The sequence below is a fragment of the Aotus nancymaae genome, unplaced genomic scaffold, assembly GCF_030222135.1.
Source record: "Aotus nancymaae isolate 86718 unplaced genomic scaffold, 86718_ANA_hifiasm-v0.15.2.pri h1tg000010l, whole genome shotgun sequence".
Lineage (NCBI taxonomy): Eukaryota > Metazoa > Chordata > Mammalia > Primates > Aotidae > Aotus > Aotus nancymaae.
In genome coordinates, this window is record NW_026988421.1 from 76,201,068 (window position 1) to 76,228,030 (window position 26,963).

Consider the following 26,963-nt stretch of genomic DNA (forward strand, 5'->3'; position numbering starts at 1 on the left):
ATTTTATCCAAATATTACTGAGGAAAATGTATTAGTGGTATAGGACAAATTAGTTTCTTCTACTATAGCAGAACACAGATGGCTTGAGAAGTTGGGTATTTTTTAAAAATCAAAATGTGGAAAAATTAGAAGAAATTAAGAGGAATATCTTTAAGTGATAAACCTACAGGAAGGGATATCCAGATTCAGATATGTACAGACATAACAGATACGTAAATAAAAAATTTAAGCAGAAAAAAATTTGTAAATACTGTTTACTTAGAATATTATAAAGATTATATTTATGTATAACAACATTCCAATTATAGATATGATTTTTATTTCAAAGTGTTTTTGCCCTTACCGTCTGTGAGGATCACTTCACTTTTAAAGCACTTACTTAAAAAATCAGATTTTGTAAGTCTGTGTTTTCAAAATCCTCTCAACTGTAGCTTGAATTATTAGATTTTAAATTTCACAGTTGAATTTTTGAGTATTACTCAAAAATTGTTCTTAGTTGTACATTCTAGACTGTATGATGTATCATGATTCTTCATGCATATACCTTTGTATTTAAAAAAAAACTTTTGAAAAGAAAAGAAAGAAAACCTCTCTCTGCTCTTCCTCTGCTCCCTTTCCTAGGATGCCTCTTGTGATTGTGTTATAGTGTATCTGAAACAAAAGGCAGCTTTGTTGACATCACTGATGATGCTTGTTAGTAGGGACTGGTCAGTGCTGCCAAACATTTTTGTTGGTCATTTCAAGTGTCCATGTCCATTGCAGCTGCTCTGGAACTCATAGGAAGATCTCAGTTTTTGCAAACTCATGGAAGAAGCACCTGGGTAAGATAGAGTTTGTTACAGGGTTTTTAGCAAGTTAATATGTGGAAGAATTATAATATTAAAACAAAAGTTTACCTTTATGCTATGTCAAAAAAGAAGAGTGGAAGATGGTTTGCTGACAATAGTTCTCTAATGCTTTCAGAATAGAGGAATGTATATCCATCTTTAATAAAATGCTGATTATGTATTAGCATCCTCATTGCATTTAGAGTTCACAAATTTTAACTAGAACCCATAGAAACTGCAAAAACACTTCACTTAGTAAAGCAGCCCAGAATTCACGGACAGTCAGTTAACTATAAATTACTTATTTTTTGTTCCATTGCTATGGATTTTTTGTAGTATTTTTGCTTCCATGCATTTATTAAATAAATGTTCATGCAAAATACTTGGAACAGTACCCATCACTGGTCAATAAATGTTAGCTCTTTAGTATGTATAATACTAAAGAAACATTAAAATTGCATGCATGAAGTTATTTCTTCAGTATTTTTTAGAAAGAGAATGTTTTCAATTTTATGATCTTCCACCGCCCTCCCCGCCCCCCGCCCAAATGTTTTCTAATTTTGGCTTGGGCACTTTGATTTTAGTCAAGGATCAATAGAGAGTACTAATCATTGGTAGTGTCAGAGTTATTGGGGGGATGGTTATTATTTGATTCAGTTGTAGTTATATTTCTAATCTTTAAGGCTCTTGTGCTTTGATGGAAATAATAGCTTTTTCTCTTTTTGATCTCCAAAAATCTGGACTGCTAGATTGTTTAATAAAAAGGAGCAGAATATTTTGGAGGCATATGAATAACTTAAACATTAATAACTCCTAGTTTTCTTGGGCTATCCTATGCTTTTATTTTGTTTCAATTTTTTTCAGTTTTCAAAAATAATAACTTGATATATGGGGCTTATACTTTATTTCTAATTTTTAAATTGATCAGAACAATATACTCTGAAAATTCTTTGGAATGTGTTAATATTTTCTTTGCGGGCTAGAACAGGGTTTGGAAAACTTTAGAAGATCACATGGTAAATATTTTAGCATTTTGGGGCAAGACATAAAATTGAGGCTATTGTGTAGATAAAACATTTCAAATTCAACCATTTAAAAATGTGAAAGCATTCTTAACTCTGGTAAAAATAGGCAGCTAGCCAGATTTGTCCTGTGAACCATAGTTTGTTAATCTCTAGCCAACAGCATGATCAGTTTTTATGATGGCTCCATTTGTTTGAATAGAATAGATATTTTCTGTATCTGAGGTAGCAGTATGTCTATAATATCAAGCTTGTTAATTATAATATTTATATCTTGTTTATCCTTACTAAATTTTTGCCTTTGATCTGTGAGTTTCTGAGAGTAGTGTTAATCTCTTGCTATAATTACAGATGTCTCAATTTCTCCTTTTAATGCTTTCCATTTTTGTTTTAGTATTTTCAGGCTATTGAGTAGACACATGTTTGTGATTGGTACATCTTCTTGGCAGATTGGTCCTCTGATTACTAATTAGAATTCTTTGTTTATCTTTATTAATACTTTCCTTGTTTAATGCTACTTTGCTTCTTGTGTTACAATAATGCTGCTATTTCAGCTTTTTGTGGGTGTGATTGTTGAAATTTATCTGGTGTTTCTCCTTTTGGTTTGCTTTTAACTGTTTTTGATCAAATCTTAGTTTTTTAGAGCTGTCATAACAAACACCTTGGAGGCCTACAGCAATAGAATTTTATTTTATCATAGTTCTGGAGGCTAGAAATCCAAAATCAAGGCATTTTCATCAGGGCTTTGCTCTGTCTGAAGACTCTGGATGAGAAACTTGTATTTCTTTTACCTTCTAGTGATTACCAGCAATTGTTGGCATTCCTCGATTTGTAGATGCATCTCTTCAGTCTCTACTTCCATCTTCACATGACCTTCTCCCTTGTGTATCTGTGCATCCAAATTTCTCTCCTCTTATAAGGATATCAGCTATATTGGATGTATGAACCACCCTAATCCAGCGTGACCTCAACTTGATTACATTGCAAAGGCTTATTTTCAAGTAAGATCATATTCACAGGTTCTGGATAGGCATGAATTTCTAGGGCAGGGAGCAGGGACGTTATTCAAGCTAGTGCAGTTCTATTGAGATATACACAGTAAAATTCAGCCTTTTTGGTGTACAATTTTTTTGAGTGTTTAATAAACATATTTTATTTAAATAAATCTTCTAGTAGGAAATGAAGAATTCTTTGCCTTTACTTAGAAGAAGGCTGTGTAAATAGTTAGCTGTCAAATTTATATATGCAGCTCACCAATATTTCCTTATTAGAAACATCAGTATTTCCACAATACAGTTCCCAAAAGGACTTTTAAGTCTCAAAATTCTGTGTCTCCTTTGATGTGCTTCTCTCTTGATTACACCCAGGCTTTATTAATGGTTTGCTTCATATCATTATCTCCTTCCTAAATTTTCTTTAATATTCATCAGTCTCTTTCTAGGATCTGTTTCAGTGTCATAGGAAGGCTTCTCTTTTTCTTTGCACTTGATATGGTTTGGCTGTGTCCCCACCCAAATGTCATCTTGAATTGTAGCTCCCATAATCCCCATGTGTTGTAGGATGGACCCGGTGGGAGGTAATTGAATCATGGGGGGAAGGGTTTTTCCCATGCTATTCTCATGAAAATGAATGAGTCTCATGAGATCTGATGGTTTCATGAGAAACCTTTCATGAAGGGCAGTTTTCCTGCGCATGCTCTCTTGCCTGCTACCTTGTAAGAAAAGCCTTTGCTTATCCTTCCGCCACGATTATGAGACATCCCCAACCACGTGGAACTGTGAGTCCATTAAACCTCTTTTTCTTTATAAATTGCCCAGTCTCAGTTACTTTGCTAGCAGTGTAAGAACAGCACTCTTTTTCAACCTGAGCCAAGTAATCCCACCTTGTGTTTTCCACTTCCTTTCTTTCCTTTTTTTTTTTTTTTTTTTTTTTTGAGAAAGAGTCTCACTCTCACCCAGGCTGGAGTGCAGTGGCACAATCTCAGCTCACTGCAACCTCCACCTCCAGGAGTCAAGCGATTTTCCTGCCTCGGCCTCCCCAGTAGATGGGATTACAGGTGCCTGCCACCATACTCGGCTAATTTTTATACTTTTAGTAGAGACCGGGTTTTGCCATGTTGGTCGAGCTGGTCTCAAACTCCTAACCTCAGGTGATCCGCCTGCCTTGGCCTCCCAGAGTGCCGGGATTTCAGGCACAAGCCACCGTGCCTGGCCGTTTTCCACGTCTTTCTACATAAAAAAAAGAACTGTATCAGTCTTGACTTGATCCCACAGAGATGGATTTCAGGAGATTGTTCACAATCATGGAGTAACTCTTCCCACTTAGATTCTTTACCAAAAGATCAAATGACCTCTCTGTGAAATGCACCTGCACATTCTCAGTGGGAACTTGATGAACTGCAGTTAAGGTAATGTAGATTTTCACAAATTTATCTGACTGATCCCATTCATAATTACTGGTTTTCACTGTACACCCCGTTGTAATGGGAGCAACCACAGCAGCTGGCTTTTCATTATCTAGGAGTGCTGCTTTCTTCTGTGATTTCTGTTGCATCTTGTTCTTGATTTCTGTCTCTCATTTGGATTTTTCAGCTGTAAGGACATCACTTACTCTCTTCCCAGTATCCTTTTCCAGCAATACTTTTGTCTCTTCTAGATATTTCTGTAGCTCTTCCAAAGCCTAGATTGAGCTGGGTCAAGCCAAAAGCCCGAGCTGCAGCCACACAGGTGAGAGAACAGGAAATGCCATGCCAAGCCCTCAGATCGAGCAAAGACCTTCACCTGCATGAGTTCCGTGTACAGTTCTATAAGCTTTAACAGACAGTTGTGCAGCTATTACAATCATCTCCCAGAATTCCTTTTTTCCTTTCATAGTCAATTTCTACACCCACTGCTAGCTCCTGGCAACCACTAATGTGAAAAGGTTACCATATAAATGGATATTATATAGCCTTTTGAATATGATATATAGCCTTTGAGTCTGGCTTTTTTCACTTAGCATAATGCAACTTGAAATTCATTTATCCTACAGTATGCATGAGTAATTTGTTTCTGTAGATTGCAGAATTAGTGTTCTATTTTATGCTACCAGTTTGCTTATTCATTTACCAGCTGAAGGGTATTTATGTTGCTTTCTAGTTTTTTGCAGTTACAAAAAAAGATACTGTTAACATTTATTTGCAGATTTTCATGTGAGCATGTGTTTTCATTTCTCTTGGATAAATACCTAGGAGTAGGATTGCTGGGTTGTATGGTAAGTGTAAAAACTTTTGAGGAAGCTAGCAAACTGTTTTCCTTAGTGACTATACATTTTCTGTTTCCACTAGCAATGTAAGAATGTAACTATTGTTCTGCATTCTTGCTGGCACTTGGCATTATCAGTATATTTTAAAAGCCACTCAATAGGTGTTTAGTGGTATCTCATTGTTGATTCAATTTTCATTTGTGTAAAGATTAATGATATTGAGCATACTTTCATATGACTGTTTGCTATTTGTATATCTTTTTTGGTGAAATGTCTTTTTTTTTTTTTTGGCCTATTAACACTAATGTAGGTTTTCTTACTGATTTTTTAGAGTTATTTATATATTTTAGATATAGCTCCTTTATTAGGTATGTAAGTGATGAGACAAATGGATATTTTTTTAAATGGGACTAGCTTTTTGGGAAGCTATGTACAATTGTGAGTTAATAACCCTAGCCCTTCACATTATTATTTTTGTGACTGTTGTTTTAAAATTAGCCAACACTTTTAAAATACTTTCTATGAGTTAGGCATTATGCTCAGTATTTTATTTGAATGATTGCAGATATTTTCTCCCAGTCCACGTCTTCTCTTTTTATTATATGTATGTGTGTGTGTGTGTGTGTGTGTGTGTGTGTGTATTTATTATTACTATTTTTGGTTGGGGAGACAGTGTCTCGCTCTGTCGCCCAGGCTGGAGTGCAGTGGCATGGATCTAGCCTCACTGCAACCTCCACCTCCCTGGTTCAGCCTCCAGAGCAGCTGGGATTACAGGCACCTGCCACCATGCCTGGCTAATTTCTGTATTTTCAGTAGAGATGGGATTTCATGATGTTGGCCAGGATGGTCTCGAACTCCTGACCTCAGGTGATCCACCTCTCTGGGCCTCCCAAACTGCGGGGATTACAGGTATAAGAGCAAAAGTTTTGCTCTTGAAGCAAAATTTATAATTTTTTGCCATTATTTTTTCCATAGATCATGGTTTTGGTCTAAGAAATCTTTGCTCAAATAAAGATTACAAAGAGTTTTTATGTTTATTTGGAGAAGTTTTATAGTTTTAAGTTTAAAATTTAGGTCTATAATCTGTTTTAAGAGTTTTTGTGTATGGTGTGAGTTATGGACCAAGATTATTTTTATCACATGTGTATGTTCAGTTGTCCTAGCACCATTGGTTGAAAAGAATATCCTTTCTGTAGGGTTTTGCCTTTGTAATTTTGTCAAAAATGCCTTTGACCATAAATGTGTGGATCTGTTTGTCTTTTGCTGTTATCATTTTCTCTTGATTACTGGAGCTTTATAATAAGTCTTGAAGTAGTATGACTCCTCCATCTCTTTTCAAAATTGTTTGACTATTTTGGTTCTTTTGCCTTTCCATGTAAATTTTAGAAGCAGCTTTTCTGTATCTACAAAAAATAAATTCTGTTGGGATTTTGATAGGAGAATACTGAATCTATAGTTGAATTGATATCTCAACAATATTTAATCTTTCCCTTCATGAACAGAGGATATCTCTCCATTTATTTAGTTCTCTGATTTCTTTCACATATACACATATATAATATTCTTTTACATATATATATACATATGCATATATATATGTATATGTGAAAGAAATCTACCTATATATTTAATATACAGAATTAGTCTGTGTTTTGTTGGATTTGTACCTAAGTATTTTTCTTGTGTTATTTTGGATTTTTTTACCTTGTCTTTTGGATTTTGCTTTGTCATAAATGGTAGTTTTTTAAAATTCAGTTTTCAGTTGTTTCCCATAAAATAGTTGATTTTGTATATTGACCTTGTACATCCTGTTGCCCATACTGGACATGATCTCAGCTCACCACAACCTCCCCTTCCTGGGTTCAAGCGATTCTCCTGCCTCAGCCTCCCAAGTAGCTGGGATTACAGGGGCGTGCCACCATGCCTGGCTAATTTTTGTATTTTTAGTAGAGATGGAGTTTTGCCATGTTGGCCAGGCTGGTCTTGAATTCCTGACCTCATGTGATCCACCCACATCAACCTCTCTAATTTCTGGTAGTTTTATTATTGATACTTTGGGGACTTTCTATGCCAAAAATTCTGTCTAAATGAGATTATTTTATTTTTTCCTTTCGTATTTGTTTGCCTTTTATTTCTTTTACTTGCCTTATTGCACTGGATAGAAACTCCACTATTATATTGAATATGGGCACCTTGTTCCTGGTCTTGGGGTAGAATATTCCATCTTTCACCAATAAATATGATGTTAGTGGTAGGGTGTTTTGTTCTGTTTTGTTTTTTTTGAGGGGGAGGAGGGTGGAGACAGGATCTTCCTCCATCACCCAGGCTGGAGTGCAGTGCCAGAATCATGGCTGCCTGCAGCCTTGGCTTTCCAGGCTCAGGTGATTCTCCCACCTCGGCCTCCTGAGTAGCTGGGACTACAAGTGCATGCTACCATGCCTGGCTAATTTTTTGTATTTTCGGTAGAGACAGGGTTTTGCCATGTTGCCCAGACTGACTCTTGTGCTCAAGCAGTCTGCCCCTTTTGGTCATCCAAAGTGTTGGGGTTGCAAGCATGAGCCACCATGCCTGGCAGATTTTTTTTAAAATGAACTTTATCAGGTTGAGCAAGTTATTTTATTCCTAGTTTTCTGAGTTTTTAAAAATCATGATTGGATATTGAATTTTGCCAGGAAATTTATCTGTATATATTGAGATAATTGTGCAGACCTTTTATTTCTTGATTTGGTGAATTACATTGCTTTTTGACTATTAAACCAGCTTTATTCCTGGGATCAATCCCAGTTGCTCATGACCTATTTTCCTTTTTATATATTGTTGACTTTGATTCTTAGATTTTTTTTTTTTTTTTTTTTTGAGATGAGGTCTCACTCTGTTGCCCAGGCCAGAGTGCAGTGGTGCAATCTTGGCTCACTGTAACCTCGGCCTCCCAATTAGTTGAGACTACAGGCATATACCACTACACCCGGTTAATTGTTTTTATTTTTTGGCTTTTGGTTTTTTTGTGTGTATATTTTTAGTAGAAATGGGGTTTCACCATGATGGTCAGGCTGGTCTCAAACTCCTGACTTCAAGTGATCCACCTGTCTTGGCCTGCCAAAGTGCTGGGATTACAGGTGTGAGATTTTTTTTAAAGAACTTTTGCATCCTTATACATGAAAAATATTGATCTGTAGTCTTCTTATACTGTCTTTGTTTTAGTATCAAGGAAGTGCAACTAATGACCTCATTAACTGATTTTATTTTTTAACTTAATTTGATTTTTCTCTAAGTGGTTGTATAGAATTGATGTTATTCTCTTAAATTTTGGAGTAATTTGCCAGTAAAACATCCAGTCTCAGATTTTTTTTTTTTTAGAGGAAGGCTTTAAACCATGAATTCATTTTCATTAATAGCCATATGTTTACACAGGCTATCTGTTTCATCTTGGGTGAGTTTCAAGAGTTTGTTGCTTTTGAGGAATTTTGTTGCTTCATATAAGTTGTCAAATTTGTATGTGTAGAATCATTCATATTACTGCCTTATTTACTCTTAGCATTTGAGATGTCTGTAATGATATTTCTGCTTTCATTCTTGATAACGTTTTGATTTGTGCTTTCTTTTTTGCATTTTGGCAGTTTTGCTGGATGTCTAGCGATTTTCAAAGAAAGTATTGTTTTATTGGTTTATGTGTGTGCTTTTTTTATTTTCAGTTTCATTATCTTGTTTCTTCTTGCTCTCTGTTTATTTTGCTCTAGCTATTGAGTTGACACCTTTGTTTTAATAAAAGTATTTCATTCCACAATTTTTTCTTATTACTCTGCTTTAGTTGCATTCCACAAATTTTGGTTATTTGGTGTCTCTTATTTTCCTTCAATTCACAATGTTTTGTTTTTCTTGAGACGACTTCTTTGACCTAAGGATGATTTAGAAGGTTGTTCCTTTTCACGTATGTGAAGATTATCTTTCTGTTATTGATTTCTAGTTAAATTCTCTTATAGTCAGAGAGCATGTTTTGGTATATTTTTAGTTCTTTTAAGTTGGGCCTCTCAAATCTGTGTTTGTGTCTTTCATCAAATTTGAGGTGTGTTTATCCATTATTTCTTGAAATATTTTTTCTGCCCATACCTATCCTTCTGTGACTTCAGTGACAGGAATGTTAGCTCTTTTGTTATTGTCCCCAAAGGTTCCTGACCAGGCTCTGTCAATTTTTTTTAACTAATTTTTTTTTTTTTTAACCAGTTTTTTTTTCTTCATCATTCAGATTGGATTTTTGTTAATCATGCTTCAGGTTTATTGTGTAATCTGAAATGCTACTATTTAGCGCATCTATAGTGCATTTTAAAATTTTGGTTTTTGACTTTTTCAGTTCTAAAATTTCCATTTGTTTCTACTTTTTTTGTCTTTTGTTGTTTTTTTGTTTTTGCTGAGATTTTCTCTTTATAGTTCAAGAGTTCACTGTTACTTTTGGAGAATTTTAACAGTAGCTGTGTTAAAATCTCTTCCGGTTCTAACTTCTGTGTCATTTTGGTGTTGATGTTTTCTGATTGTCTTTTCCTTTGTGAGTTGACATTTTCTCCTTTGTTTAGCTGTTGAGTAATTTTGGATTATGTATTCAGTATTTGAACATTTTATAATGAGATACCTGATCTTCTTTAAATCTTTATTTTATCTTATTTTTGAACAGGCAAACAATCTGGTGGAGTTTAGGCTATAAGTTCCAGCTAGTTGTCTTTGGTTAGTGGTTTTAATGCCAGCTCTATTTTCAAAACTTTTGCCATGCTTTCCAGATCTGTTCTGAGTATACACCTTGAAGACGCTAGTCTGGGATCTGAGAAGTGATGTTAGTTTATTTTTCGAAGTCTTTGCTATGCTGTTTAGGATGAAGTCCAATCAACTGCTGCTCAGGGATGAACTGATGAATTCACAGACAGCTTTATGGAGTTACTTTACTAAGTTCCTGGTATTTTGTGACCTCCCTGTTATTTTTTGTTTTGCTGGACTTCTCTTTTTTCCTCTATCCTAAATGCTGTTGTTTTATTTTTTCTATTCTGCTGTACATTTCTCACAAGTGCACCAGCATCTAATGCAAAGCAGTATGTCCTTGTGTTGTCTCACATTCTTTGGGGTTCCTGCATTGCAGTTGGCAAGAAGATGTTTAGATATTTGGAAATAATTTACGTCTTACAGTCTTTCTCTTTTCAAATATACTTGAAGGTAGGACTGGCCATGCTTTTACATGTCTAGGCGTTAGTAACAGAGATGAACTTTTTACTGAGATGAGTCCTGTAAAACTAACTTTACTTTCATTTCTTCATTTTTAAAAATGTGTTCTGAGGATATTGCTATTCATTAAAAGGTTGCCTGTGTTCTTAGCTCAAAGTCTTAATGTCTGTATGACATCACCAGTAGAAAAGTAATTTATTTATGCTGGAAATTTGGCACTTACTCTTGACTGTCAATCAGCAGTACCTGTTGAACTTTCCTAAATACAATGTATTTAGGAAATGTAAATATACATTTAGAAATTCTGGGCCCCATCCCTAGAGATTTTGTGTCAGTAGGTATACAGTACAATAAATTAAGAAAATAACCTACATGCTCACCTCACCTATTATAGACATTATTCATGGTCTGGGAGAACCAGAAAAGATATATCTGAGGAAGATTGCAATGCTGTGTTCCTTGAAGGTTGCTGGTTCAGTCACTGGGTATATTAAGGCAGCCAGGAACCATCTGAACAAATAAGGTATTGAACCTCAGTTGTGCTGCCTTGGTCAGGGGCTTAGTCCTGATCAAGGTAGCACATCATCCTGTTATATTCTCCATGGGTTCATTTTTCTTGAGGCTGTCTTTCTGAACCATTGAGCCATGTTTCTTATTACTAAACCAATTTAGCAAGGGGTGGAATTTAATATTGTCATCATATTTTCTTTATAATGTTTTAGAACAAAAATCTTTATTTCAACTTTTTTTTTGAGGCATGATATGCATCCAGTAAAGTGGTTAAGGTGTACTCTTCTTAAATGTACAGCTTGAGCTTTTCATATGAATGTTTAACTGCCATACAGTCAGGACATAGAACATCTCCAGCTTCCTACCAGGTTCCCTAGTATTCCTTCTTAGTCAGTAACCCCCCTTGCCTTTAGGCTACCATCATTCTTCTGATTTCTAACACCATAGATTAATTCTGCCTTTTATCAGACTTCATATAAATGGACTTATGCCACATATATCCTAATGTAAGTAGTATTTTTAATTCAGTTATTTTTTTGCTAAGCCTTATTGAGTTATTTAATATTATTTTTTATGGCTCTTTTTTACTCAAAACATGTCTAAACCAAAGCAGATTCAGTTGATTTTTGTTTTACATTTTTCTTAGATGAAATAGTCTTAAAATTCTTTAGGAAATTACTCACATGTTTAATGGTTCTCTATTTCAACCTGCCGAGACCAACTTGGTCATAGAGACCCCAACCCAGGTGGCGCTGAAGGATATAAGGAACAGAAACAAAGATAGAGTTCAAAAGTGGGATCAAAGTGGGACTGTCAGGGGTCTGCAGCATTTCCCAGCTGACAGTCCAGAGCAGACTCTGACCCATGTATTTATTCTTTGTGAACAAGGGACTATTTTTAATAAGCAGATGTTCAGTGTTTCTTCATAAAATAAAGATAGACTAAATAGGCAGATAGTACCTATTCACTACTAAGATAGAAATAAGCTAAAAAAACACTCTTTGCGAGTCAGCAATGGGGACAAAGTCAGATATCCTGTGTCTTGAGAGCTAGTTTAATTAGTGCATATACTGCTTTCTTATTCTAGCAGTTTCCTGCCTGGCGAAGGCTCGGTGTTCCTTGCCATCGCCTCTCAGCAAACAACATATACTCCATCACATACACATCAAGGCTTCCTTCCAACATCAACCACTTATATAGTATCTGTTATTTATTTCCACAGATTATTCTTGTCATAGCTCCCTTTTTTCTTCTTCCACATTTCCTTCTACCAGTGCATATAGGTGAAAAGAAGATTTCTAAAATTTTATCTCCTGTTTGTTCTTCAGCATGCTAGCATTAGGTCTTGGTAAATGCAGGTTGAACTGAATGTCCATAATTATTGTATTAATCTAGTGTTTTGCTTCTCTTCTTTCTGACAGCATGATGGAAGTGGTTCATTGCATGATATTCAACTATCATTGCCATCCAGTCCGGAACCAGAAGATGGTGATGAAGTATATAAGGTATGACTATGTAGTCATGCTGGATTTTTCAGAATTCTTTTTTAATACTAAGATAATGATACAGTGACAATGAAGACATTTAATAATAAATGTGTTAATACCTAGAGCATCAGGTTTGTTCTTTTGCTACTTTATTAAGTTGAAATGATATTGCTGTGGTGCTTTCATTTGAATTTATCAGTTGGATAATGATTTCTCCCTGTATTACTACTGTTATAGGATGTAAAAAGAAAATATGTCGCTTATAATTATAAATAATTTAGTTTTAAAAATATGAGTACCAATAAAAGTTCAAATGGTTATAGATACTTCTCATATGTAAATCCCAAAATTGAAGAAATATAATGAAAACGAGATTGTTACCTTTTTTCATGTTTAAAAATATTGTTATAGAATACAGACGTATTTTTGTGAAAGTTTTTTTTATCATTCTCATTATCATTATGCCTAGTTTTAGTTGAAGAAAGCTCTTTTATTTTGCAACTGTTTAAGCACATATTTATTTCTTAAGCACACACAGATATTGATTTATTTAATATTTCCGAGTCAGTTATTGTTAGCTTTTCTGTCCTATTTTAAGGGTACACTAATTAGTGTTTGCTAGTCATCAGCAGTAGCAACCTCAAAGCAACGGTGGCTTATAATAATGAAATTTATGTCTCACTTACATATTGGCTGCAAATCAGCTGGGACTCTGCTTCATGTGTCTTCTTCCTTCTGCGATCCATACTAAAGGATCAGCCCCTATTGTGGGATATGTTATTATTGTACCAGTGGGAAAAGAACTTTGATAGGATCACATGTGAATTTTGCTTGGATGTGGCACATATCACTTTCAAAACAATTCACATGGCCAGGCCTGGAATTAGTGGATCAGAAAAGCATTATTTTCTCATAGGATGCAGAGTGATTTATTGGGAACAAGATTGTATATGAAGAAATCAAAATCAAAAGAGTATAGTACAGTAGTAAATCTTATTCTCTCATCTTGGCTTTTCAACTTGTTGACTGCCTGTCTTTTCCCAAATTATTTCCCAACCCTGAGCTGTCATTCTGCTCTCAGTATAATACTCTAAATCAGCAATTCACAGCAGGCCGTCTCTTTCGCAACACTCAGTTGAGAACCATTGACTTAGGTGATCTCTAATGACCTCCTGGTTTAAAAAAAAAAGTGACATTTTAAAAGCAAAGTTGACCTTTTTCCTGAATTTCTTTTTGTGAAAATTTTTTTTTTTTTTTTTTTTTTAAGCTGGAGTCTTACTCTGTCACTCAGGCTGGAGTGCAGTGGTGTGATCTCAACTTACTGCAACCTCTGCCTCCCAGGTTCAAGTGATTCTCATGCCTCAGCCTCCCAAGTAGCTGGGATTGCAGGTGTCTGCCACCTTGCCCAGATAATTTTTTGTATTTTTGGTAGAGATGGGGTTTCATCATGTTGGTCCAGGCTGGTCTCTAACTTCTGTCCTCAGGTAATCCACCCACCTGGGCCTCCCAAAATGCTGGGATTATAGGCATGAGCCACCATGCCTGGCCAAAGAATTATTTTTTAAAGAAAAAAAATTAATTTCAACATTGTTACACAACTGGTATCTTTACTTTTTTTCAGTATTTCTTTCTAGTTCATCTAAATACTTAATATTATATGATAGACATATTGTGACATAATATTTATTTCTTGTCACTGCTCCATTTCCTTCCAGGAAGATTATTCCTAGTCTTTCTTTCTTATTTAAGCTGAGATGCAATAGGTCATACTGTCTCTTTTCTTCAGTATTCTGGTCTCTCTTTCATTTTAATCAGCAAATCCCCAACTATGTCACCTTTCATCCAAAATGCTTTAGCAGTGCAGTTTCAGATGTCACAAATACTGTGTCTTGTGCCATTAAATTTTTGTATCTAAAGTCTCCATTGGACCTACCATGCCCTATCCTTTCATTTATCTCTGGACAGCTCCCTCTCCCATTCCTTTAATGAGCAATTCCAAACAGCCCTCTCAAGCTTCCTGCTCAGCTATGCTTCTCAACCTCTGCAGGTAGCCTTATGGTCATCCATTAAATATCTTCTGCTTCCTGCCTTCTTTGTTTCAGTTATAGGGGAAAAGTGTCCACTGTGCTGTGGAAGATAGTTCTTTTTCTGTGTTCTTAACTCTTGTCTGCTACTGCTGCTTGAGGGCCTAACTGCACCTCTTCCTCCTCTCTCATCTGTCTTGAGTGTGCTTCCTCTACTTGTCATTATTCGTTTGTAAATTTGTATATCACTTAATTTCAGTAAATCAAATAAATTTTTCCTTGACTCCCTTTAAACTCCTTTCCAGTTAGTGTGAAAACTTGGAACAATGAAAATAGCTACTGTTTCAGTCCCCCCTGCTATAGATGTTTGACATGACCTTTGTTTTAAAAGCTTTCTCCCGGCGGGTTATGGTGGCTTACGCCTGTAATCCCAGCCCTTTGGGAGGCTGAGGCAGGCGGATCATGAGGTCAGGAGATCGAGACCATCCTGGCTAACACAGTGAAACCTCGCCTCTACTAAAAATACAAAAGTTAGCCAGGCATGGTGGCACATGCCTGTAGTCCCAGCTACTCAGGAGGCTGTGAGGCAGGAGAATCACTTGAACCAGGGAGGGGGAGGTTGCAGTAAGCCAAGATTGCACCACTGTACTCCAGCCTGGGCAACAGAGCAAGACTCCATTTCAAAAAAAAAAATGCTTTCTCCTGTGCCTTTTCTGTCACTTCTCTCTGGAATCCCTCATACCTTTCACCATTTTTTTCTGTAGGTTTCTTCTCTTCTTTAAATGTTAGATTTATATCTTTAGTCCAGTACTCTTTGAACCTCTCTTTCATGCTTGGTAATCCAGTTGCCCACTGGACATATTTCTACTGTATGTTCCACCCATAAGTACTTCTAACACATACTCTCTCTTTCTCAACCCCCGTGTGTGTGTGTGTGTGTATGTGTGTGTATTTTTGTGTGTGATGTCTTAAACACTTTATTTAATGAAAAATTTGATGATTGTTGAGCTCAGAAACCGATACCCCAACATACAGTGCTCTGACATACTGAACTGAAGAAGCCTCAAGGTCTCTTCTGGCTCCACCATGCACCCCCCTGCCCTGCCATCACCCATCTAACAATATATTTAAAACTCATACACATATTCCTCTTATTTATTTTTCTCCTTTATTCACCGTTTCTTTTATTGGTACAGCTTACCATGTCACTCAAGCTAGAAATACAGTGTCACCCTTGAATGCTCCTCTGTTCCCTTCTCACATGCAGTGAATTGCCAAAAAGTCTCCAAATTTTGATTTCTCTTTTTTTTTCATCTATTTTATCACTTTTGGGTCAGGCTCCTACTCTTACCTGGATTATTACAATACTTTATAAGTGCCTAGCTTAGTTTTGTTGCTGTTGTTAAAATTTGTCCTCTAAACATCTGTCAAACCCATCTCATATACAAATCTGTCACTCCCTAGCTAAGGCCATGTGTGGTAGTCATTGCTCTTTGTGATCTGGCCCTTGCCTAGTTTACTAGCCAAATTGCTCCTCACCATTCACTAGAGCCTTTGTGCAACAGGGTCACTGCTTATAATTCTCCAGACGTGCTATGCTTGCCTTTACCTTTGTATTATTGTATGACACTTAGAATCCTTTAACTAAAATTCTAAGCCTACCACACTCCTCTGTCTTTTGAATATTGTGCTCATCCTTTGGAACTCCACTGTAGTCACTCATTCCTGATGTGTGATGTCACTTCTTTGCCTATCTTTATGTATAAAATCAGTGTTCCCAATGCAAAGAGATGATAGATGTTTGAGATGATGGATATGCTAATTGCCCTTATCTGATCACTATACATTATATGTATCAAAACATCACTATATAAACCATGAATATGTACGGTGTTATCTGTCAATTGAAAATAAAATTAAAACAATGAAATGGTTTTGGTGGGGAAAAAAGTCCTTAGAGCAGTGCCTGCCATATAGCAAGTGCTGTATACATGCTGGCTATTAATGTTCTTAGCACATTGTTGATTTCATTTTCTGGTCAGTTTCCTGTGTTACACTGCAGAACCTACTGATGACTGCATGAATCATGGCTAGGTAGTGTTCCATCAAGTTGCTACATTTTATTTCAGTTGTCCTCTTATAGGACAGTTGTATACTTGTTGACTTTCAGATAACACCTTGTTGTAGGTTTTCTCTTATTTAAGATCATTTCTTTCACATAGATTCCTAGAAGTAGGATAACTGAATCAGTGCGCAGGTATTTTGATGGCTGTTAAACATACAGCTGTATGTTTGTCCAGAAAGGTTAACTGCTATGTCTGATGATGTGCTGTTTTTTCCTGCAATCTGGTTAATCACATTGGGTATTTCACCACTAATTTAGTATTTGTAAAACAATACTTTCTTCAACAAGTTAAATACAACATTTTACCAGTTATATGTATATTTGTGAGAACTGGCTACTTGTCTGTTGAGGCCTTAAAAATGATTTTAAATGTTTGGACAGGCTCTTTAAAATACTTGAGATATAAGTCTTCTGTCATATTTGCATGGATTTTCAATAGCTTTTAACTAATGGTAATTGTTTAGATGCCTTAAAATGTTATATAATTAAATATATATCATTTCTTTTGAATAGCTGTATTTGCTACACAACTTAGAAATATGTTCTTATAAATGTATCCTTATAAATGTATCTTTCGTGATTTGCAGTCCATCTTTTTTCATTTTGATTTGTGAATTTTTATAATTTGTAAACTTAAAATGCAACTGGAGATCATTTGTTTGTATGTAATAAAGTCTTTTTCAATTATAGTATACATATTTTAAAACTCTTCCACGTTGTTTGAGATGCTTATGTGATATGTTCAAGCCTTTGTAAAATGTCTATTTCTGATCTCTTTGTTAAAGAGAATATATGTTTTTGTTCTCAATGTATCTAAAGAAGATGAGGTTCTTTGCTTAGTTCCAACACATTCTAGTTATTTGCTTATTTGTTTTTCTCTCTGGAAAGATACATTATTCACATATATATTTGAATTTCCTTGCTTATACTATTTTCTCTTTTGGATAACTGAATAATGATACACAAACAACATGAACTGACTATAGGGGAATAATTAACAGTTTGGAAATGTAACTGGATTCCTGCTTGACAGTAGGTTTCCATTTAATTGTATTAGGTATTTCTTATAGATCCAGTTGACAAGATGTTCTCTCATTGATTCAGGAGGTATTCCTCAAAAAGTGGCTCATGGACAAAGAATCTTCGTTGTTACCTTTCAGGCACATTTATCTTTTTGCTGATTTCTAAACCAGCCATGAAATGCCTCTGCGCCTTAAATTCTTTTCCCTCTGCTTCTTGTGCCCTTTGTCTTCTTTCACAGGCAGCTGAAGTTGCTCTTTTGTATGTGGATTTTTTTTTACTCTCTGGCCTATGTCCCAGTTTTCTAATATGTAAAAAAGGGATAACAGTGCCTACCCTCAGGATTGTGGGTAGAATCAAATGCTTAAATACCTGAAAGTGTTTAGTTTCTGACATCTAGTAAGTGCTCAATGAATGCTAACTGTTGCTGCTACTATTTCTTATTGTCAATGTGTCAGGCTTCATTACTGGATGAAATCTTAGATTTTTTTTTTTTTAGTAAAGGATTTCCCCGCTTAATGACCAAATCATTCATTACTGGGTCTTATTATTGATTTCATGCCTCTCACTATGGTATCTTAAATAACTCATCTAAAAAATTTTTAATATTTCAGAATGAAGATTTATTAAATGAAATAAAACAACTTAAAGAGGAAATAAAGAAAAAAGATGAAAGGATCCAACTATTAGAACTTCAGCTTGTAAGTATTGTAGTATAATGTGTAAAGTAGGAGCCAGAATTAGAGTTTAGCTTTTTTTTTTGGCTCTCAAAGTTGTACTTTTATATTATTTTTAGATTATATATACACTGTAATAAAAGTATATGATTTAATTTTTATATAAATATTAAGTATTTGGTTTGGAAAATTTTTCATTGATTCAGTGCTCTCAGTTTTGGGGATTTAAAATTCACCAATTTATATTCATTTTGTTGATAGAAGGGTAAATATATTTTCTTCAGATATATTTAGAAAAACAAATACTAGTGAGTTGAGAACAGGACATTTTCTCTCAGTGTGAGCAGAATTAGACTAGGTATTCAGATTTAGGTAGCTGCATAACTATCAGATTGAAGGGTATTCCAAGAAAAATGTTTATTTCCTATGGATGATACTGAATGATTCCCCAGAGTCCTGTTTAAATTTTTATAATCTAATAATTGTGCAATTTCAAATATTAGTATCATATGAAAACAATTGTATGGTGTCTTGAATTTAATTATAATTTAGTTTGTATATAAAAGGCCATGATAAAAAGAAAATAATGGCCTAAAAATCACAACAGTCAAAAGGAAATCTTTGTTGTGAGTTAAAAGCATATTTTGGTCTAACAGAGCAATTTGGCTGTGTGAAATATTAATCTCACTGAAAATATAAAGGGTATAATATACTGAGCTTTGAGCCACTGGGGTCAGCTCACAGAGATCCATCTCATGAATAAATAGAGCAGACCAGATATTATGATTAAGGGTACAAAGAAAATTTATGAATCTGAATAAAAATAGCATGATATTGTAAATTGAGGTCCTGTCACATACAACATTAAAAAGGAAAATAATAAGACCTAGCGTTTGTGTTTAGAGCAAAAGACAAGAACCCAACCAACTTTGAGGGAGAAGAAAAAAGACAAAGGAAATTTTATAAGCTTCGATTTTTACAAAAATATATTATATAGCACAGGATATTATGTCTTGTACAATTCAGACAATAGGTTATAAACTTCATATTTTATATCTACACAAGTGTTTGTTTATATTCAAAGATAAATTCTGATCTTTAATGTCTTGACATATATGCTACCCAGTTAATGCATTTCAGATATTTGAGAGGTTAATTGAAAAATAACTCGAGAATAAGGAGATAAAGATTAAAATGAATGAGGTGACATGGAAACAGTGGTATAACTTCTGAGTCACTAGTTGGAGAAAACTTACTGCCCATTTTACCTAGTGTAAATTACTATCATTCTAATTTTAAGATTTGTTTGCATTTTTAAATCTTTAATTTTTCTGAAATTAAAGATTATTTTCAATTTTAAAATTTTAAATTGCTATTTTGGAAAATATTCAGATTAAATAAGTTTGAGGAAGATGATAAGGAATATGCTGAAGGAAGTTAGAAGTACTGAAATTTTTATCTTCTACAAATGAATATTCTACATTATTCTTAATTTTTAAAAATATACTTACATAAATTATAATGTTTATTAAGTGCTTTAAAGTAACTATTAGTAGGTTGGAATAATGTATTTTGCAAAAGATAAAAGTTAAAGAAAAGACAAAGTAGAAAAATAAGGAAAACTTAAAAACAGCAAAACTAAAGTAATAGAAATTAAACCAAATATAACAAATATAATAGTAATTGCAAATGGTCTTATGTCTTGGAGAGACTTTTCTTGAGGATCTAAAGCAAAATGCAGTAACTTCCTTTGTATAAAAAAAATTAGCTAAAGGAAAATGGCACAATAAGGCTGAACACAAAAGGTTGGGGGAGGCTGGGTGTGGTAGTTCATGCCTGTAATACCAGCACTTTGGGAGGCCTAGATGGGTGGATTGCTTGAAGGTCAGGAGTTTGAGACCAGTCTGGCCAACATCATGAAACCCCATTTTTACTAAAAATACAAAAATATTAGCTGAGTGTGGTGGTGTGTGCCTGTAGTCCCCAGCTACTTGAGAAGCTGAAGCTTAAACCCAAGAGGTGGAGGTTGCAGTGAGCCAAGATCATGCCACTGCACTTCAGCCTGGGCGACAGAGTGAGACTCTGTCTCAAAAAACAAAATAAAATAAAAGATTAAGGGAGACAGAATAAAATTATTCTCATCAAAAATACCAGGAATGACATATTAAAATTAGAAAACTAAATTTAAGACAAGGATTTGGGATTTCTGGCAAGATAACCAAATAGGAACATCACCAGTGCACAGTTCTCAGCGGGAGTGATGCAGAACGCCAGTAATCTCTGCATTTCCAACTAAGGTAACTGGTTCATCTCACTGGGACTGGTTAGACAGTGCGTGTAGCCCAAAGAGGACAAGCTAAAGCAGGGTGGGACATCATCTCACCTGGGAAGCACAAGGGGCTGGAGAACTCCCTCTCCTAGTCAAGGGAAGCCATTAGGGACTTTTCCCAGCACTCTGGCAATCTGGCTCATATACTGCAATTTTCCCATGGTCTTCACAAACCACAGACCAGGAGATTCCCTCTGGTGCCTATAAAACCAATGATCCAGGTTTCCAACCCAAAACTGGGCAGTCATTTGGGAAGACACGGAGCTAGCTGGAGCAGTTTTTTTTCTTTTTATACCCCAGTGGCACCGGGAACACCAGCAAGACAGAACCGCTTATTCCCCTGAAAAAGGAGGGTGAAGCCAGGGAGCCAAGTGATTTGGTTCCGTGGATCCCACCTCATGAAGACTAGCAAGCTAAGATCCGCTGGCTGAAATTCTCGTAGCCAGCACAGCAGTCTGAACTTGACCTGGGATGTTCAGCTCCATGGGGGGAGGGGCATCTGCCATATCTGAGGCTCAGGTAGGTGGTTTTAGCCACACCTGTGTAAAACAAAGTTGCAGGAAAGTTTACACAGTGGCTGGGTGGAGCCCACTGCAACTCAACAAGGCCACTGCAGGCAGACTGTGTCACTAGGTTTTCTCCTCGCTGGGCAGGCATCTCTGAAAAATGGCAGCAGCATGTCAGGGACTTATAAATAAAGCCCCCACCTTCCTGGGACAGAGCACCTGGGAAAAGGAGTGGTTGTGGGTACAGCTTCAGCAGACTTAAATGTCCCTGCCCAGCAGCTCTGAAGGGAGCAACAGATCTCCCAGCACAGCGCTCAGGCTCTGATAAGGGACAGACTGCCTCCTCAAGTGGCTCCCTGACCCTCATGTATCCTGACTGAGAGACACCTCCCAGCAGGGACTGACAGACACCTCATGCAGGAGAGCTCTGGCAGGCATCTGGCAGGTACCCTTCTGGGACAAGGAACAGGCAGAGGAAGGAACAGGCAGCAAACTTTGCTATTCTGCAGCCCCCACTGGTGATTCCCAGGGAAGCAGCGTCTGAAGTGGACCTTCGGCAAACTCCAGCAGACCTGCAGCAGAGGGGCCTGACTATTAGCAGGAAAACTAACAAACAGAAATAGTTTCAACATCAACAGAAAGGACGTCTGCTCAGAGACCCCATCCAAAGGTCACCAACTTCAAAGACCGAAGGTAGGTAAATCCACAAAGATGGGAAGAAACTAGTGCAAAAATGCTGAAAACTCCAAAAATCAGAACACCTCTTCTCCTCCAGGGGATCACAACTCACCAGCAAGGGAAGAAAACTGAATGGAGAATGAGTTTGACGAATTGATAGAAGCAGGCTTCAGAAGGTGGGTAATAACAAACTTCTCCGAGCTAAAGGAGCATGTTCTACCTTGATGCAAGGAAGTTAAGAACCTTAAGAAAAGGTTAGATGAAATACAAACTAGAATAACCAGTGTAGAGAAGAACATAAACGATTTGACGGAGCTGAAAAACACAGCACAAGAACTTCGTGAAGCATACACAGGTTTCAATAGCTGAATCAATCTAGCAGAAGAAAAGATAACAGAAATTGAATATCAACTCAATGAAATAAAGTGAGAAGGCAAGATTAGAGAAAAAAGAGTGAAAAGAACAAAGCCTCCAAGAAGTATGGGATTATGTGAAAAGACCTAATCTATGTTTGATAGGTGTACCTGAATGTAACAGAGAGAATGAAGCCAAGTTGGAAAACACTTCAGAACTTCTCCATCCTAACAAGGCAGGCCAACATTCAAATTCAGGAAATGCAGAGAACACCACAAAGGTATTCCTCAAGAAGAGCAACCCTGAGACACATAATCATTGGATTCACCAGGGTTGAAATGAAGGAGAAAATGCTAAGGGCAGCCAGAGAGAAAGCTTGGATTACCCACAAAGGGAAGCCCATCAGACACACACAGGATCTCTTGAAGAAACCCTACAAGCCAGAAGGTAGTGGGGGCCAGTATTCAACAACCTTAAAAGAATTTTTAACCCAGAATTTCATATCCAGTCAAACTAAGCTTCGTAAGCAAAGGAGAAATAAAATCATTTACAGGCAATCAAATGCTGAGAGATTTCGTCACCACCAGGCCTGCCTTATAAGAGCTCCTGAAGGAAGCACTAAACATGGAAAAGAACAACCAGTACCAGCCACTGCAAAAACATACCAAATTGTAAAGACCACTGACACTATGAAGAAACTGCATCAACTAACAGGCAAAACAACCAGCTAGCATCAAAATGGTAGATCACATTCACACATAACAATATTAACCTTAAATGTAAATGGGCTAAATGCCCCAATCAAAAGACACAGACTGGCAAATTGGTTAAAGAATCAAGACCCATCAGTGTGCTGTATCGAGGAGACCCATCTCACATGCAGAGACACACATAGGCTCAAAATAAAGGGATGGAGGAAGATTTACCAAGCAGATGGAGAGGAAAAAAAAAAAAAGCAGAAGTTGCAATCATAAACAGATGTAAATTCAACAAAGATCAAAAGAGACAAAGAAGGGCATTACATAATGGTACAGGGATCAATGAAACAAGAAGAGCTGACTATCCTAAATATGTATGCATATCCAATACAGGAGCACACAGATACATAAAGCAAGTTCTGAATGACCTACAAAGAGACTTCGACTCCCACACAATAATAGTGGGAGACTTTAACACCCCACTGTCAGTATTAGATCAATGAGACAGAAAATGAACAAGGATATTTAGGACCTGAACTCATATCTGGACTGAGCGGACCTAATAGACATCTACAGAACTCTCCACCCCAAATCCACAGAATATACATTCTTCTCAGCAAACATCACACTTATTCTAAAATTGATCACATAATTGTAAGTAACATTCATCAGCAAATGCAAAAGAGTGGACATCATAACACAGTCTATCAGACCACAGTGCAATCAGATTAGAACTCAGGATTAAGAAACTCACTCAAAACCGCACAACTATGTGGAAACTAAACAACCTGCTCCTGAGTAACTACTGGATAAATAATGAAATGAAGGCAGAAATAAAGATGTTCTTTGAAACCAATGAGAACAAACAACATACCAGAATCTCTGGGACACCTTTAAAGCAGTGTCTATAAGGAAATTTATAGCACTAAATGCCCACATGAGAAGTGAGGAAAGATCTAAAATCACCACCCTATCATCAAAAGTGAAAAGAGCTATAGGAGCAAGATCAAAAAAATTCAAAAGCTAGTGGAAGACAATAAATAACTAAGATCAGAGCAGAACTGAAGGAGATAGAGACACAAAAAACCCTGTCAAAAAACAGTGAATCCAGGAGCTGGATTTTTGAAAAGATCAACAAAATATATAGACTGATAGCCAGAGTAATAAAGATGAAAAGAGAGAAGAATCAAACAGATGCAATAAAAAATGATAAAGAGGATATCACCACCAATCCCACAGAAATACAAACTACCATCAGAGAATACTATAAACACCTCCATGCAAATAAACCAGTAAATCTAAAAGAACTGGATAAATTCCTGGACACTTACACATTCCCATAACTAAACCAGGAAGAAGTTGAACTCCTGAACAGACCAATAACCAGGTCTGAAATTGTGGCAGCAAGTAATAGCCTACCAACCAGAAAAACTCCAGGACCAGACAGGTTCTCAGCCAGATTCTACCAGAGGTGCAAAGAGGAGCTGGTACCATTCCTTGTGAAACTATTCCAAACAATACATAAAGAGGGAATACTTCCTAACTCATTTTGTGTGACCAACATCATCCTGATACCAAAACCTGGCAGAAACACAACAAAAAAAGACAATTTCAGGTCAGTATATGTGATGAACATTGATGGGAAAATCATCAATAAAATACTGGTAAACTGAATCCAACAGCACATCAAAAAGCTTATCAATCACGATCAAGTTGGCTTCATCCCTGGGATGCAAAGCTGGTTCAGCATACACAAATCTATAAATGTAATCCATCACATAAACAGAACCAAAGACAAAAACGACGAGATTATCTCAATAGATGCAGATAAGGCCTTTGACAAAATTCAGCTGCCCTTTATGCTAAAAACTCTCAATAAACCAAGTATCGATGGAACGTATCTCAAAATAATAAAAGCTGTTTATGACAAACCCACAGCCAATATCATACTGAATGGCCAAAAACTGGAAGCATTCCCTTTGAAAACTGGCACAAGACAAGGATGCCCTCTGTCACCACTCCTATTCAACATAGTATTGGAAGTTCTGGCCAGGGCCATCAGACAAGAAAAAGAAATAAAGGGTATTCAGTTAGGAAAAGAGATGGTCAAATTGTCTGTATTTGCAGATGCCATGATTGTATATTTAGAAAACCACATCTTCTCAGCCCAAAATCTCCTTAAGCTGATAAGCAACATAGCAAAGTCTCAGGATACAAAATCAGTGTGCAAAAATCACAAACATTTTAATATACACCAATAACAGACAAACAGGGAGCCAAATCATGAGTGAACTCCCATTCACACTTGCTACAAAGAGAATAAAATACCTAGGAATACAGCTAATAAGGGATGTGAAAAACCTCTTCAGGGAGAACTACAAACCACTGCTCAAGGAAATAAGAGAGGAAACAAACAGATGAAAAACATTCCATGCTTATGGTTGGGAAGAATGAATATCTTGAAAATGGCCATACTGCCCCAAATAATTTATAGATTCAGTCTTATCCCAATCAAGCTACCATTGACATTCTTCACAGAATTGGAAAAAAAAACCACCTTAAATTCCATATGGAACCAAAAAACTGTCTGTGTAGCCAAAACAGTCCTAAGCAAAAAAAAAAAAAAAGAGAGATGGAGGCATCACACTACTTCAAACTATACTACAGCTTTACAGTAATCAAAACAACATGGTACTGGTACCAAAACAGAGATATAGACCAATGGAACATAACAGAGGCCTCAGAAATAATGCCACACATCTACAACCATCTGATCTTTGACAAATCTGACAAAAACAAGCAGTGGGGAAAGGATTCCCTATTTAATAAATGGTGTTGGGAAAACTGGCTAACCAGATGTAGAAAGTGGAAAGTGGATCCCTTCCTCACACCTTATACAAAAATTAACTCCAGATGGATTAAAGATTTAAACATAAGACCTAACACCATAAAAACCCTAGAAGAAAGCCTAGGCACTACCATTCAGGACATAGGCATGGGCAAGGACTTAATGTCTAAAACACCAAAAGCAATGGTAACAAAAGCCAAAATATACAAATGATTTCTTTTCTTTTCCTTTTTTTTTTTTTTTAATGAATGAGAGGTTCTCATATTGCCCAGCTTGGCCTTGAACGCATAGCCTCGCCTCCTCAAGCGCCAGGACAACTGGCCGGAGCCACCGTGGCTCCCACAAATGATTTCTAATTAAACCAAAGAGCGTCTGCATAGCAAAAGTGAACTGGCAAGCAGCAGAATAGGAAAAAATTTTTTGCAATCTACCCATCTGACAAAGTGCTACTATCCAGAATCTACAAAGAACGTAAAGAAATTTACAGGAAATAACCCCATCAAAAAGTGAGTGAAGAATATGAAGAGACACTTCTCAAAAGAAGACAGTTATATAGCCAACAAACATATGAAAAAAAGCTCATCATCACTGGTTATTAGAGAAATGCAAATCAAAACCACAATGAGATACATCTCACGCCAGTTAGAATGGTGTTCATTAAAAAATCAGGAGACAAAAGATACTAGAGAGGATGTGGAGAAGTAGGAATGCTTTTACACTGTTAGTGGGAGTGTAAATTAGTTCACCCATTGTGGAAGATGGTGTGGCAATTTCTCAAGGATCTACAACTAGAAATACCATTTGTCCCAGCAATCCCGTTACTGGGTATATACCCAAAGGATTATAAATCATTGTTATAAAGACACATGCACACACGTATGTTTATTGAGGCACTGTTCACAATGACAAAGACTTAGAACCAACCCAAATGCCCATCAGTGAATGACTGGATAAAGAAAATGTGACACATATATACCATGGAACACTATGCAGCCATAAAAAAGGATGAGTTCATGTCCTTTGCAGGGACATAGATAAAGCTGGAAACCATCATTCAGCAAACTGAGACAAGAACAGAAAACCAAACACCACATGTTTTCACTCATAAGTGGGTGTTGAAAAATGAGAACACATGGACACAGGGAGGGGAACATGACACAGCGGGCCCTGTCAGGGGATGGGTGGGGGTGGGGGTTAGGGGAGGGATAGCATTAGGAGAAATACCTAGTGTAGATGACCAGATGATGGATTCCACAAACCACCATGGCACGTGTATCCCTATGTAGCAAACATGCACGTTCTACACATGTACTCCAGAACTTAAAGCATAAAAAAAAAGATTTGTAAAAAAGGTTACTTTATTTACTTTATATGGACATAGGATAGATAATGAAAGATGAATCTTTTTAT

The 26,963-nt window shown here is 36.4% G+C and overlaps 1 protein-coding gene and 1 pseudogene across 7 annotated transcripts in view; one reads left to right on the top strand and one right to left on the bottom strand.

The window, feature by feature from the left end:
- CCSER2 (coiled-coil serine rich protein 2) overlaps window positions 1-26,963 on the top strand; it is a 211,706-nt gene that overhangs the window by 143,208 nt on the left and 41,535 nt on the right. For all 7 annotated transcript variants that reach the window (XM_021672267.2, XM_012438996.3, XM_012438997.2 and 4 more), the window contains 2 exons: window positions 12,229-12,312; window positions 18,078-18,164. In XM_021672267.2, the coding sequence (XP_021527942.2) occupies window positions 12,229-12,312; window positions 18,078-18,164 (171 nt within the window). The remainder of the gene's footprint in view (window positions 1-12,228; window positions 12,313-18,077; window positions 18,165-26,963) is intronic.
- On the bottom strand, window positions 3,581-4,720 carry LOC110568590 (calcyclin-binding protein-like; annotated as a pseudogene).